Below are 16,062 nucleotides of genomic sequence, written 5' to 3'. Positions count from 1 at the left end.
GAAGTCGTTCAAACAGGGCTGGAAAGATATGAGTAGAAAGGAATTTGTGTTTCTTGCTTATGACAGTCACTGCATGTCCTTACACTTGATAGTCATTACAGCTCTGGCCATGATATAAAAACAGAAGCCATGTGGTTACAGACTGACCATCCCCCGTATGAAAGCAAACAAACCTAAAACACACAAAACCCCCAAATTAGAAAATTCTGTACCTGACCTTAGGCAGTCATAAGATGAAGAAACCGTAAGGACACTAATAATTTTGTTTTGTTTTGTTTGGGGGATGTTTGTTTGTTTTTTATGAGACAGTATTTCTCTGAGTAGGCAAGGCCTGTCCTGGAATTTGCTCTGTAGACCAGACTGGCCTTGAACTCACAGAGATGCCCCCCTAGTGGCAGATTGAAGGAATGCGCCACCACTGCCCAAAAGACACTAAGGAATAGCCTCCAGCCTGCCCGTGTGTTCTGTGCCTGAGATTCATTGGATTTGTATTTATGCACGCACTCACATGTTCATGGAAGCTCCACTGGAGGGCAGCAGAGGGCTTTGAATCACCCAGAGCTGCAGTTGTGGGTGATCGAACCTCCTGAGATGAGTAATGAGAACTGAACATTAGTCCTGCGCAAGAGCAGCAAGGGATCTTAACCTCTGAGACATCACACCAGCCCAGCCTTGCGTTTAAACTTAGGGGTCATCCTAAAACTGTCCCGTCTATGTAATTGGCAATATTGTAAAGCCGCGAAGGTAAATGAAGCTTGACCTACTTTCTGTGTTCTTACTGTTGAGTTTTGAGCCTTCTTTGTATAGCGATAGTTCTGTCATGGGACATTCGAGTTGCAAGTGGGGGCGGTGGCTTAAACTCTCCCCTTGGACGGTGGGGGTGCTAGAGTCACCTGCACTTACATGCATGCTTTTGACATTCTAAGAACCCTTGACTACCCTCCAGATACCCTGTCCTTCCGTGTGTGTGTGTGTGTGTGTGTGTGTGTGTGTGTGTGTGTGTGTGTGTGTTTTAAATAATGTCGTATTGTATTTTGTATTTGAGATTAGTGAAGTAAATTTAAATTTCCCTATGGTGTCTTTTAGTACTTGACTATTTTTTTTTCAGTTTTACCTTAAATCTGATACAAAGGTTGTTAGGGATGTAGTTCAGTTGCTCGGCATCACACAAAACTGGGCACGGTGGTTCATGCCTGTCACCTTAACGCTTGGGCAGTGTGGGCAGGAGGATCAGGAGTTCAAGGCCATCCTTGGCTACACTGTAAGTTCAGGGCCAGACTGACCTCTCTGAGACCCTGCATCAAAACAATAAAACATCCAGAGGGTGGGGAGATAGCTTAGTGGCTTGAGGCACTTGCAGCCATGCCTGGCCACTTGAATCCAACTCGCTAACCCTTGTGGAATCAGAGAACTGATTGCCATTTGATCTGAAGCAGCCCCTGCCACAGAAACAGTTAAATAATTAAAATATGACAGCAACACTAACTCAAGAGAACATCACTTGTCCTAAGAGGTAACATTGTTGCTACCAACAGCTCCCTTACCTCATTCCCAGGAAGGTCCCTATGGAAGGGCACTGTGCCCAGGCCCTGGTGACAGTGGCACGCGCTCCTGTCTTCCTTCTGGTGGTTCTGGCTTAGTGTTTGCAGAGAGAGTAAGAGGCTCGCCCTGGCCTTGGATGCCTTAGGCCGTTCGGGGACTTCTGAACATCTGTTGGTGTCCCTGTCGCTCCTGAGGGAGACCATGGAGACTGCGCTAGTCCTGCTTGCAAGGCAGAGATCCACCCTCTGGGCCCCAGCCATGGGACTCCTGGGCTTGGGACTTGTGGGTCTGCAGGGCATGTCTTGAGTCTCAGAGGTCAAGTGGCAGACAGGGCTGCAGGGGAGGCTGTACGTGATGTCGATCTGCGCTGCTGCGAGGCTGGTGGCAGAGGTCAGCCGGGAGGGCTTCGGGAAGACCCCAGAAGAAAGGTGCGTGCTGTTTTCCTGGGTAACAGTGCGTTTTATGGTCGGTTCGCTTTTCCTCCTGTGTTCGGGAGAAGCCAGACGGCTAGAGGACGGGGTTGCAGGAGAGTTTAGGGGGGTCCACGACTCCCCAAAGACATTGTTGTCGGTGCCAACTGTCCACTCCTCACAGTGGCCTCTGGTGGCTGGTGAGAAAGGGCAGAGGAGTTGGGGAAAGTCTGGTCCTGGAGCCCCACTCACTAAAGAGGGCCGTTTGGAGCCTTCTGCATCCTTGTTTCTCAGAAACGCACGCCAGGAGCCCTGGGCTCGCCTGCGCTTCTCCTTTTCGCCTTTGACAGAGCCAGCATTCGTTTTCTCTGTCACTTTGGCCTCAAAAAAATTGGTAAAGGTCTTATGGGCTAAGGCCAGTCTTGCCCTGATCCTGCTTTCTGTTGCTTTCAGTCTCTTGACGTTGCAGCTATCTGGGGAAGGTCCTTCACCGCTGAGGTCCCCGGATGTTCCGACTTGTATCCCACCGGAATGGCTTTCAAGAGATACGCTCTGATGCACATGGTGTAGAGGTGGCTCCCCCTGGCAGGGACTGTGGGGGATCCCTTCCTCGGTGCTAGAGCAAACTAGGTTCAAGCCCTCTGAGGTGAAGGCCTGACTGTGGGGTATGTCTGCTCCAGGCATCCCCAGAGACCGAGGCCTGTCTGTTCTTAAAGGGGTCGTCTGAAGAGAGTCAGAGCGCCGCTCTGACTCCGGCACACCCCGATGAAGCCCGCCTAATGGTTTCTGGAACCGCAGCGTTGTGGTGTGTTTTGAAGCCGAGACTCCTGAAAGGGGGACCCGTACCTCGCCGACCCATGCACCGGAGATTTCTGCATCCTCCCCATCCTCTGTGCCACACCCTCCTTGTTTGTGTTCTGAGCCTGGCAACTCCTGGTTTAGCTCGGTGTGTACACACTCAGACCCTCCGCCCGATCTTTCCCCGAGCAGCTCGTCCTCTAGTGATTCCTCTGAGCCCAGTGTGTCATCTGAAGCTGTCCTAGAGACAGGAACTCTCACACGCTCTATGCCCTGAAGCAGCAGCTGAGGAGCCCTACCACCCGGCTCTGCTCCTGGACTCCCTGGCAACTGACACTCATAGCCACATACTGGCATTTCTGAGGCCCTGGGAGAGTCATAAGCTGTGGAGCTTGTCCCCTTCTCTGGAAAGTCACCACACTGTGACTCTAGGAGACAGTGCACCTTCCTTGTAGAGGTCTGCCTACCTTCCTGCTTTACTGCTATCATAATGAATTTGCCACTGTGCCGGGAGGCCCCGTGAGCTTCCTGAGCCTGAGGCTGGCCAGAAGTGAAAGGCTCCGAGTTATCCCCAGACTCCTGCGCACACTCCTTTTCAGGGTCGCAGGAAGATGCTTCCACTGTTGGGAAATCGGTAAGACTTTGAAAGGCATTTTCCCTGCCTTGGAGGTCTAGAACCGCTCCCTCTTCTGAAGCATCTGAAGAGTCAACTACACTTGATTTCAGGGCTGTCTTTGGGGTACAGGCGCTACCATACTCTTCCCAGGAACCCAGAAGCCTTCTGGTACATACAGGCACCTCGCCTTGGCAGCAGCGTTGTGGGAAGGGGGAGGCCCTATCAGGCGGCTTTCTCTCCTCCTTGAGGGCACCCGTTGATGGGCAGCTCTCAAGCTGGCTTCCTGCCTTGGCAGAGACGTTTAGCAGGCACTGCTGCTTACCGATAATATCATTAGGGTGGACACCTTTGGGCTCCTCAGGTCTGCTTTCTGGGCTGTGCCCTGTCTTGCATTTAGCTAGCCTGGGCACTTCCTCTTGGCTGTTGAGCTTCAGTAATTCTGAAGTAAGGTGGGAAGGGTCTGGACATGACCTAGAAGCCTGTTCTACCTGGTTTTCCAGTGGAAGACCTACACAGGGTGTGTCTGGAGATGTCCTCTTAAAGCTACAATCACTCAGCCCACACTCACCCTGCACAGGAGGGGCCTTGCTATGAGAAGTAGGAAGTAAATAAGACAGCTGGGTGGGTCCAGGGGAAAGAGCGTTATGAATGATTGGGCGATCGGGTTCTATTTCTGTCCCTCTCTGCGAAGAGGGCCAATGTGTGCCTTTCTGTTTCAAAGGCTCTTTAGAACAACCTAAAGGAAACGATTCTATAGAATGGGCCCTGACCAGAGTCTTTACCTGGTGGCAGAGGTACCTTTGGGGTGCCTTGGCACTGGCATCAAGCTTTTCTGGGGCACTGTGATGACACTTGGTGTCTAAGAGACAACGTGTGCCCCGTCGTGGTTGGCAGGCTATGTCTAAGAAAGGATGAACCCACAACAAGTCTGTGCCCTCTGTGGGCCTTGAAGCAGGCTCCTTCTTTGTCCTGACCCACAGAGGGAAGTCACTGTCCTGGGGGTCTATGGGAGGCATCTTTGCTGCTTGGGTCCTGTGGATTTGTGGCCAGCTCTGACCTAGTCTACAATGTTGTCGATAGCAGGGCCAGACCCCAGGGACATCCAGATAGTCCCTAGACCTGGCCTTTTGCAGGCAGTGCCTGCTGTTGCTGTTGGCACTCTGTGAGAAGCACAGGGCTGCTGGTACAGACTCCTGTACCAAGCTAGTCACGCAGCTGCGGAGGCATGCTTTGTCCTGTTTTCCAGTGGTGGCAGAAGTCACCGTGTGCAGTTTACTTTGCTGAGAACCTGCCTTCAATCCTGAGAGTCGATCCAGCTGTTCCTCTGTACGGGGCCCTTCAACGTGGACCAAACGCCTCCCTAGAGGAAGTCTAACTGTTGAGTCCTCAGGGCATCCCCCGCCGGCATCTCTTTCAGCAGAGAGGTCAGCTCCACCAGTGAGGTCACCAGGAAGGGACTCTGCATCAGAAGCGCTTTCGAAGGGATCTGTTTTTGTGTCTGATCGGCTTTCGCTGTTGTGGGACAGTGTCTCCAAGTCCTCAGGGTTTGTTTTCTGACGACACTCCTGTTCCTCAGGGTCTGCAGGGTGTGGGTGGAGCTGGTTGTCTTCACTCTCACCCTCATCTGGAGAGGGTACGCCTGGCTCTGGAGTCTAGAAGGACAAAAAGTTAAAAATCAGAGGAAAGTTCCCAGGACCTTAGCAAGCACATTTATACCATGATGCATGCCTTTATTGGAAGAAGATGTCCTTTATCACTTCCCAGGTAGCCCCAGAAAGGGAGGAAAGGATAAAGAGCTACCTTGCATTAACACAGAAAACAAGCACAGAGGGCTGAGACCATGGCTCATTGTGCAGAGCATGTCACACAAGCCTGACCTCTGTAGCTTAGATCTCTGGGACCGATAAAAGCCAGGTGCAGGAGCTCAAATCTGTAATCCCAGCACTCCCAAGACAAGGAGCAAGGCAGAGACAGGAGCATAGCTAGAAGCTCAAAGACTGGCTAACTGGGTGTGGGCAGCAATAAGTAAGAGACACTTGGTCTCAAGGTAGAAACCGAGGACCTGACACCTGAGGTTATCCTCTGACTTCTATGTACTCTGGTACACACATACTTCCTCCACAAATACACAATACACAGACATTATCACTGTGCATGTGAGCACGCACACACACACACACACCTACAAATACAAATATGACACACACATAAACACACAAATACACAAACATGAACACATACCACACATACATACCGATATATATCCCTCCACACACATATGCATATACACTCATACGAATACAAATACATAAACATGAATAATCACTGCACACACACATACATAAACATACAAATACAAACATGAACATACATCACACATACCCATATATATCCTTCCATACATATGCATACACATTCACACACATACACATACACTCATGCATATACACACGTTCACATACATGAACATACAAATGCATATATACACATCACACACATACGTACACATCCATGCAGACACACACATAGCTATATGCACACATACACATAAAGATGAAAAAGGGAAAAGCAACGAAGCCAAACCCAAACTATGGGGAGACGATGTCATGCAAGTTAAAACAAAGTCATCAAAAGGCAAAACAAGCCATGTACGCAAGAGCGGCTTAGGTGCACATAAGATGCCGTCTGAGTCACAGTGGGAAGCATCCTTCTGTGTGAGGCATCCAACATGAAGAAACAGATTAATACTTGTCTGCCCTCGGCTCTGTCTGTTCTTGTGCATCCCAGTAGTTTACAGTAAACGCTCTTACACTTAGAATTGTCTTGAGCTACCATAGCTAGAGGCAGGAAAGAAAACAAAAGAAGTCCTGAGAGTTGCAGGCACTGGGGTGTTCTGTACACCCAAGGCAGATTTGAGAACAGGAAGAAAGAACTGGGCAGAAATACTGCCGAATTTTCTCTTCTACTCTCCTGCCTGCCTGCCTGCCTGCCTGCTCCCTCTAATTCTCTCGTGTGTACGTGTGTGTGTGTGTGTGTGTGTGTGTGTGTGTGTGTGTGTGTGTGTGTGTGTGTTGTGTGTTGTGTAAGTGTGTTGTGTTTTTGTGCTCCTGTGTATCACATCTGGGATCCACACGTGAGTGTCATTGCTTAGCTTTTTGTCTGAGGCAGAGTCCCTCATCAGCTTAGAACTTCACCAAGAAGGGTAAGCCAGCCAGCTGACCAGTGAACGTCCATGAATCTGCCTCTCTTTGCCCACCACACATGGCTTTCATGTGATTCTGGAGAATCAAACCCAGGCCCTCGTGTTTACAAAGGAAACGCTTTGCCAACTGAACCATCCTCCCAGTCCTCTAGCTATTATTTTTTTTTTTAAGACAAGGTTCCATTATATAGCCCTGGCTGGCTTAGAACTCACTAACATAGAGATCCATCTGCCTCTGCCTCCAGTAAGTGCTGAGATAGAACAGGTGCAGCGTGCCCCGATTATACATTGCTTAATCCACGGTCACAGCCAGGACTTCCCATACATCCATTTAAAGGGTATAGATCTGAGTTATGAAAAAGGTACCCACCTGAAAAACTATTTCCATTTCCCCTTAAAGGTTCCTGTCCCTTCTGGCCAATGTTCTCCTCGTCCTGGTCCTTCCCAGGGCCAGGGATCTGATTTCTATTAGTCCTGGTGTGTCTGCCCTGGGGTCTACCATGAGCAGACTCAGCAGTCTGTCTTTTGGGGTCTGGCTTCTTCCCACTGCGTGAAACCTATCCAACCTGCTGCGTCCAGGCTACAAATGGCCATGATAGCTTTGAACGCAGTCTAACACAAAACTTACTTAAAACATGAGATGTGTGTGTGTGTGTGTGTGTGTGTGTGTGTGTGTGTGTGTGTGTATACATGTGCATGATACAGCTATGGAGTTCTGAGGCCAGCCTTAGGAGATCATTCTTCAGGTGTCATCCATACTTTGCTTGGGTATTTAGCCTAGAATTTTGTCAGTGAATAGTGAACTTGGTGGTCCACCCATTTCCATGGCCCATGGCATTATTGCTGGGGTTACAGGAGAACACTACAACCAGGTTTTTATATCATCATCATCATCATCATCATCATCATCATCATCATTACTGTATATTTTTTTTACTTACATTTCAAATGCTATCCCCTTTCCCAGTTTCCCCTCCAGAATCCCCCATCCTATCCCCCGGCCCTGACTCTATGAGGGTGCTCCTCCACCCACCCACTCCCTCCCACCTCCCCACTCTGGCATTCCCCTATACTGGGGCATCGAGCATTCACAGGACCAACGGCCTCTCCTCCCATCAATGCCTGATAAGGCCATCCTCTGCTACATATGTGGCTGGAGCCACGGGTCCCTCCATGGTACTCTTTGGTTGGTGTTTTAGTCTCTGGGAGCTCTGGAGGTCTGGTTGGTTGATATTGTTGTTCTTCCTATGAAGTTTGAAACCCCTTCAGCTCCTTAAGTCTTTTTTCTAACTCCTCCTTTGGAGACCCCATTCTCAGTCCAGTGGTTGGCTGTGAGCATCTGCCTCTGTATTTGTCAGGCTCTGGTAGAGCCTCTCAGGAGACAGCTATATCAGGCTCCTGTCAGCATGCACTTCCTGGTGTCTGCAATACTGTCTGGGTTTGGTGACTATATATGGGAAGGATCCCCAGATAGGGCAGTCTCTGGATGGCCTTTCCTTCAGTCTCTGCTCGCACGTTGTCTCCGTATTTCCTCCCGTGAGTATTTTGGTCCCCCTTCTAAGAAGGACTGAAGCATCTACCCTTTGGTCTTCCTTCTTGTTTCATGTGGTCTGTGGATTGTATCTTAGGTATTCCCAGCTTTTGGGCTAATACCCACTTATCAGTACGTGCATACCATGTGTGTTCTTTTGCGATTGGGTTATCTCACTCAAGATGATATTTTCTAGGTTCTGGGGACCTGAGTTCAGGTCCTCACAGCCCCAAGCAGGTGCTACAAGAACTGAGCCATCTGCCCGGTCTCCCAGCTGATGAATGAGATTTCTTAAAGTAAAATTGCTTTTAATTCTCCATAAGTGGGAGAAGAAAACTAACAAAGAACAAAACTGATGATGTGCATTCTTAACTGAGATAGAAAATCAGGAAACGTGCAGCACACACCTCCTGATGTGTGGCAAGGCAGGGAGGAGCTGGGGTAGGAAAGGGGACATTAAGAGTGATGTTATTTGGGGTGGGGGAGTGATATAGAAGTGACTTTATGGGTAGGGTGCTTGCTGAGAGAGCTGGGGAGAATCTATGTCACCCCCAAGGGAGAGGCTGCAGCCAAGGCTGGTGAACCCTATCTTACCTTCCAGGTGTTTAAGAAGGAGACTTGGCTGAATCCCAAGGAATATAAAGCCCCGAGGGAGAAAACTATCTAAGATTATTATAATATCCATATTAAAACATATATAGAATCTGTGCAAAGTACTGGGATACTGTGTTTAGTATTCCTTAAAGGGAATGAATACTGAAAAACCAGAAGTGTTTTGTTTTAATTTGTTGGTTTGGGGGAAGCAATTAATTCAGTTGGCCCACCATATGCATGGGTAAAAATCAACCTCAGAATGAAAGTGCGTGCATGTTTGTGTGTGTGTGCATGTGTGTGTGCATGTGTGTGTACATGTAGATGTCAGAGGTCACCCTCGGATGCCTTTCCTTCAGCACCTTCTACCATTTTTCAACAAAAGCTCTCTGATCAGCCTTAAGCTCACTGCTAGAGGTAGTCTGGCCATTCCGTGTGTGCCTCTTTTGGCCTTGCTGTTCCTGGGATTATAAATTTATGCAACCATGCCTGACTCTTTACAAGGTATTGGACTCAAACTCAGACCGTCATGCTTGGACAACAACGCTTTACCAAATAAGCTATCTCTCCAGATCCTGAACATATATTAAAGATAATATCACCTGCGGTTAGAGATGACCATTAGAATCCATACCTAGGACTCACCTAAATGAGACCAAGGTTCAATGAGAGACTATGTCTCAAGGGAGTAGAGCAGAAAGTAATAGAATAGGACATTAGGCATCCTCATCTGGCCTCTACACATGTGTGCATGCACACATATACACACACACACATACATGCATACATATCCCACACATACATATCACACACGCCACCACACCATATACATACATACCACACACACATACACATGTGTGCACATGTGCACAGACACACACACACTAATGCATACTTCATCTGCTGCAATTTATATCCTCTTATATAGTATACATAAACAACCTGGTAATTGTTAGCATAAGTTATTAGTACATAAACAGAAATAAAATCACAGGGCTAGAAAGATGACTCAGTGGTTAAGAGCACTGACTGCTCTTCCAGAGGTCTTGAGTTCAAATCCCAACAAGCACATGGTGGCTCACTTCTCTTGGGCAGTGTACTCTCTGAGGCCTCAGAAGCTAGGGCAGGAGTTTGGCTTTTCTCCCCTGACAGACACTGGCCTCTCATGAGTTTTTGCAGGGCTGAGCTGAGAACAGGCTGTCACGGAAACAGTGAGTGATTGTCAGAGTCAGGCTCCAGCCCTCCCTATCTCCCTCCTCAGCTTTGCAGCTCCTCTTTCTCTGGGAACACACCTCCTCTCACCAGCCTGGAATCTCACGTCTCTGCTCAGCGCCTCCAAATAGAGTTGACACTTATTCTCCACACTTCCTTATCTGTCACTTTCTCTTTTTTTAAAAAAAAGTTAGGATTTGTGGGCACAATGTGCCCCTAAATGCAATTTCAGCTGCACATACAGGCATGATACAGGTGCTTGGGATTCAAACTCACAACCTCAGGCTCGAGCAGCAAGCACTCTTACACCCTACAGCGTACCCCCAATCCCTACAATCCAGGTTTAACATGAGAGATTTTAACGAACTCAACAACTGTAACTTGTTTCCTAATTCCCATATGGTTTCCTATCAGAAAAATACTTTAATAGTCTTCTTTGTTTGTTTGTTTCTGGCTTTTATTAAGTTACACTATGGTCTGAGATGCTGCCTGCTCACTCAAGTGCCTACTAAGCACTCATTAGAGGAGGCCCGTTGGCAGTGTTTAAATCCCCGGTGACCTTATTAGTTTTCCCTCTGCTATGAAGCCTGCTGACTGAGGACTTGTCTGTTTCCTCGTTCAGCCCTGTCGTTATCCAAGCACACAATTCAGTCTTACCTTAGTGAACCAGGGGCCGGTTCAGCCCTGTCAACTCTCCTGGGACTTACTCTCTAGTAGGACTTCACTTGTCCTGACAGCGCTCACCTGCTGAAGGTTCAGGCACCAGTCTTTTTATGGCCATAGGTTTGTATTTCTCTTGCATAAATACCGAGGCGTGTTGGGATGGTGTTCTGTGTTGCACGTATATGTTTGACCTCTTTACCTTTTTAATATTGTATCTTGCTTATCTGTTTTGTGTGTGTGTGTGTGTGTGTGTGTGTGTTGCAGGAGGTGCACAGTCTTGTCACAGTGCATATGTGAGTTCCTGGGATAAGGCTCGGTGGCAGGCACATTTATACACCGAGCCATTTACTTGGCCCACATCTAATTTCTTAAGAAGCTACAAGCAGTCTCCCATTCCATTTCAAACTATTGATTAAAAAAAAATGGCTGGAGGGATTAGGGGTGGGCGGGTTTTGAGTTACCTGGTTGGGGGTTGCAGAGGAAAGAGGGAGAGAGAGGCGGGGGTGGGGTGGGGGGGTGATGGACCAGAAGCACATGGCCAGGAGAAACAGCAAGTATTTAGGGTACACCACTGGGGAAGTACCCAGGCCAGGTTATAAGAGTAGCTTAGGGGAGACCTCCCCCCAAGTAATTGTCAAAGTCAAATAAAATAACCACAGTCTGAGTCTCATCCATGCGTAAGCCAGATGGGGACACATTTACTGGTTCGATGACACCGTGACCTTATCTCTCATGGCACGAAGGCCTTTGCAGAAGCCAGTAAAGACCTGGGGGAGGAGGCTAACCTGGAATGTCTCTGTGGGTCATTATGAGGGAAAACAGGCAGGAGCCCAGGCAGGTGTGGCAGTGGGAACAGAGGCTGGGTGTTCACAGAAGGGCCATGAGCCAAAAAAACATGGGTGGGAACATTCCTAGCAGCAGATGTTTCAACCCCAGAGCAGCCAGACGGGAACAGCCCTGCCTATAGTACCCAGAGAGACACTTGTTGGCCTTTCTGACCTCCAGAGCCGAACAATGATGAACCAATGTCTTAAGCAACTATGTTTGCAGAAATTCATTAGTATTACAATAAGATATTGACAGGTTGGTTGAACAGCCTTGTGGGGTGTGTGTGGGGGGGTTAGGTTCCTGCCACTCAGTCCAGGCTACCCCTGGAACTCTTGATCCTCCTGTCTTGGCTTTCCCAGTACTCTGCCTCAGCCTGCCCCAGTGAGCTGTTGGTCTCTGCCTCGTAGTGATGGAGCCACAGGTGTGTGCAGTCATGCCCCGCTTTTTAGGTAGGCACTGGGATTTGAACTGAAGTCCCCATGCTTGTATAGCAAGTACTTTTTCCTATCGAGCCTCTCACAGTCCCAAGAGTGTGATCGCTTTAAAAAACGATTAGATACAATAGAACAGAAGAGATCCCTGTAAGAGGGAATACGGACTGGGTGAAATTTACACTTGTTCTGAGGAAGATGGTGCAGGGAAAATGGAAGGACAAGCTAAAGACTGGGAGAAAACTGTACAAATGTCTGTGTGACGGAGTTCTAGAGCTACAACATACAAAGGGCACTCAGAACTCAATAGCAAAAGTAAGTAACTCAGTTAGAAAGTGGGCCAAAAGTGTGAATTACCATTTTTCCAAACGGGAATAAGCCCATGGAAAGACAGTCAACTTCGTTTGTCATTAGGTGAATTCAAATTAAAACCTCACCACAACACATCTAGCAGAATGGCTGAATTTTTTAAAAATGAAAGTGACCTCATCAAAGGCTGGTAGGGAGGAAAGGGAGGGGGCTGCTCTCGAAGCTCTCCTGGAAGGTGCAGCGATGACTCTGCCTTCCTTTTCTCCGCCTCTCTTCCCACGCCTCCAATGACAACAGTAGACCTTGGGGCGCATGGCGCATGTGCGCACCAGCTCAAGCCCGTATGGAGGAATGTGGTCCAGCTCCTGAGAATCAGGAGGCAGCCAAACATGCCAAACTGCATTGTTTGACTTAGAGGGCGGAGGTGATGGGGGAGTTAGCTCTGTCCTTTGTAGAGAAAGACCTGAGTTCATTCCCCAGAGCCCATGTACGAAAGCAGGGGCATGATGTCAACTACTTGAAATCCCAGCGGTGGGGAGGCAGGAGGATCTCCGGACTCCCTGGCCAGCTTGCCTAGCCTTCTTGGCAAGGTCTTGGCAAACTGTGGTCCTTTTTCAACAAACAAAATTGGTGCCTCCTGGAGAACAGCATCCAAGGTTGACCCCTGACCTCCATTGGTACATACAAGAGACCCTTCACTAAACTAGGTGGGAATGAGAGAACCACGGCATGCATGTTATAGCATGTATGTACCCACATATACCACATACACACACACACACACACACACACACAAACACACACACACACACACACACACAACAGTAGCCAGTAGAAGAGTCCGATGTTGTTGATGAGCCGTTCATTCTGACTCATTCCATTTGTCGTCCAGAGCTGTAGGGATGTCATCCCACTTACAGGTGGTTCACAGCAACCCTCAGCCACCACACCCACCAGCCATGAGTCAGTGGTCTAGGCTACCAGCCTAGGCATGGCCAGCATGTTAAAATGCTAGTGCCAGGGCATCTCCACACATGTGTTCTCTGCTGTCCTCAGTGTCTTTGCTCTCAGGGGATACTTTCACTGCATAGAGAATCTGCATCTGGCAGTGCAGTTCCTGTCAGTCCTGAAGATTTCCGTATGATATAGACTGTTTTCTCTTTCAGCAATTGAGAAGTACCTACTTTTGCTCTCGCCTCTGTGGTCTTAGGTGAGAAGTTGCAATCATTCAGTTGGTGAGGAAGATTTGTTAGGAGAAAAAGGAGCAGAGATGGAAAGGGTGGGGGAGATCTGATCAAGGTATATATACATACATACATACAGATAGAGATATAATTTATTTAAAATCATTTTCCTTGGATGTCAGGATTTTTCTCCTCTTTAGTTTGTAAAGCTCAGCCATAGTCTAGTCTAACATTACTCTGTCTTGGCATGAAATTCTTCTTGTTTCTATTATTTGGGGTTTAGCTAATGCATGCATAACTCAGGTCAAATTTAAGATATCTTCAATATTATTGTTTGAATATTTTTGAGCACTCCATTCTCTCTCTTCTCCTTTAAGACTGAGGACTTAAGAGGCCCACCCCCACCCCCACCCCCACTGGGATTTCTGCAGCATCTAAAACTCTAATGCTCGCCTGTCTCTTTAGCTCAGGCTGAGTTTATTCTGTGGACATGCCTTCAAAAGCACGTACTCTACCCCACACCTTTCCCCACACTACCTCAGACATCGTCTGCAAGGATTTTGCTCTAACATATATTTTAAAGATTTTGGTTCATTTTTACTAGAAAAAGAGAAATCCGCCACTGCTACCACTTTTGCTGGAAACGGAGGGGGGATGGGCACAGCCTCCTGGAGATATGAATCCTCTGCACACATGGATTTATAATCTTTTTGTTTTTTAAAGACACACTTGGTCCATTCTGCTCTCCTTGGGTTCATCTTTTAACAATTCACAGGGACAATCCCATAGTCACACGGCCAGTCCTGCCTTTTCCTTCAGATGACCGTTCCCCTGACAGCATCGTGTTCAGACCAACTTTTAAAAAACAAAAGTTTAAGTTGTTTGCAATCTTTCATTTTTACAAATCGGGACATGTGGAGAATTCATTTCCGTAGAGCAAACTCTCAGGTCAAACGGTAAGTGTAAACTTTTTGAACTGGGAAATAATTAAAATAAACAAAAAAAAAATACAAAAGCAATATTATAATTACCCATCTCAATATAGTAATAATAAACACATCTCATTTAGTAAGAGCAAAGGAAGAGAAAGTGATGATGAATGAAGTAAATAAAAGAATTTCTGGTTTTTTCTATTGCTTATGTTTCCCTATTCTATCCGTTTCAGGAAGAACTTGTGGCAGCATTTCCCAGTGGCTCCTTTGCGATGGTTCTGGGGACTGAACTCAGGGCCTTGTGCATGCCAAGCAGGCACTCTACCCCTGTGAGCCACGCTTCCTGCTCTCCTGGCTCCTAGAAGCCGATCAACATTTGATTCATCCTGGTGGGAGCGTGCATTCCAGGGCATTTGGGGTCCTACTTAATCTGGGTTTTAGCAGGCACTCCCCAGTCTAGCTGTACTCCTAGGGCCCACCAGTTTCTATGGTCAGCTCCCGGGTAGGTCCTAGGAAAAATGGAGCCCTGGTTCATCCCACCTGTACAGAGAGGTGGAGGCTCAGCCCTCACCTGGGCCTTGGTCACAGACAAGAGTCCAGAGTACCCACCACTCCCTTCTCGTTTCCTTCTACCTCTCAGTCACTGTGTGTGAATGAAGGAAGAGGGAGGGTCAGGGCACAGTAGTGACTCACAGTGGGTGTTAAGCCTCACACTGTCTCTTCTCCTTAACCCTTACTGAGACTGTCCCTGCTGACACTCCCCACGCAGAGAAGTCAGAGCTTCCACCCACCTGTGCAGGGGTAGGACTCTGACACGCCCACAGGGAAATGTCCTTAGAGAAGTGTACAGGGCACTGTTTGTTTCCTCAGAGTGGGTCGCCTGCCAGCCAGCCTGTTGGTCCTGCTAAGATCATGGAAGGAGGGACACATGGTTGTAGTTGCTATTTGACTGGCAGCCAGGAGGCAATAGGCTTTCCTGAGCCGTCATGGATTGATTTTATGGGCTATTTTGGGACTGCTTTTGTGGACTGTTTTAGTGGGCTGCTTTGTGGACTGATTTTGTGGATCATTTTTGTGGAGTTGGTGGACTGTTTTTTTTTTTTGTGGAATATTTTTGTGGGCAACTTTGTGAACTATCTTGTGGGCTGCTTTGTGGACTATTTTGTGGACTATTTTTGTGGACTGTTTTGTGGACATTTTGTGGACTGCCTTGTGGACTCTTTTGTGGACCATTTCTTTGTGGGCTGCTTTGTGGACTGTTCTGTGGGCTATGGTTAGAACTTCTCTAAGATGTGGGATCCCAGGAGGAAACCAAGGGATGAGTGACTTAATTCCTGAGGTCCCCAAGCAGCTGCCACCTTCTTTCCCCTCAGGGTGTTTCCTGACTGTGTGCTGTGTTATACCTATAGTTTGTTGCTGTAAAGGAGACAGATTTTTGGAGGAACACAAGTTGTTCCATCTTATGTAAAATCAGAAGTCATTTAAAATGTCTCCAAGGAAAAATTTTTAATGGAAATGTGCAGTGGCTACTCATTAATTCTATGTCTAGTTGACACAAGCTAGAGTCATCTGGGAAGGGGGACCCTCAATGGAAAAAATGCCTCCCTCAGAATGGCTTGTGAGAAAGTGCATTTTTTGATTAATTATTGATGTGGGAAGGTTCATCTCACTATGAGTGAGGCAATCCCTGAGCGAGTGGTCTTGGGTGCTATAAGAAAGCAGGTCGAGCAAGCCATGAGGAGCAAGCTAGTAAGCAACATCCCTCATGGCCTCTGCATCAGCTCCTGCTTACAAGTTCCCGCCTTTAGTTTCT

At 47.8% G+C, this 16,062-nt stretch overlaps 1 protein-coding gene across 1 annotated transcript in view; it reads right to left on the bottom strand.

The window, feature by feature from the left end:
• Positions 1-16,062, bottom strand: part of ARHGEF4 (Rho guanine nucleotide exchange factor 4) — a gene marked incomplete at both ends in the record, with an annotated part of 140,639 nt that overhangs the window by 87,291 nt on the left and 37,286 nt on the right. The window contains one exon of the mRNA XM_080917521.1: positions 1,545-5,018. Coding sequence (XP_080773647.1) covers positions 1,545-5,018 — 3,474 coding nt within the window. The remainder of the gene's footprint in view (positions 1-1,544; positions 5,019-16,062) is intronic.

This window comes from Micromys minutus (genome assembly GCF_963924665.1).
Source record: "Micromys minutus genome assembly, chromosome: 5".
NCBI classification, from domain to species: Eukaryota; Metazoa; Chordata; class Mammalia; order Rodentia; family Muridae; genus Micromys; species Micromys minutus.
Note: the sequence above shows the minus strand (reverse complement) of the source record. Positions and strands in the feature narration are given on the sequence as shown.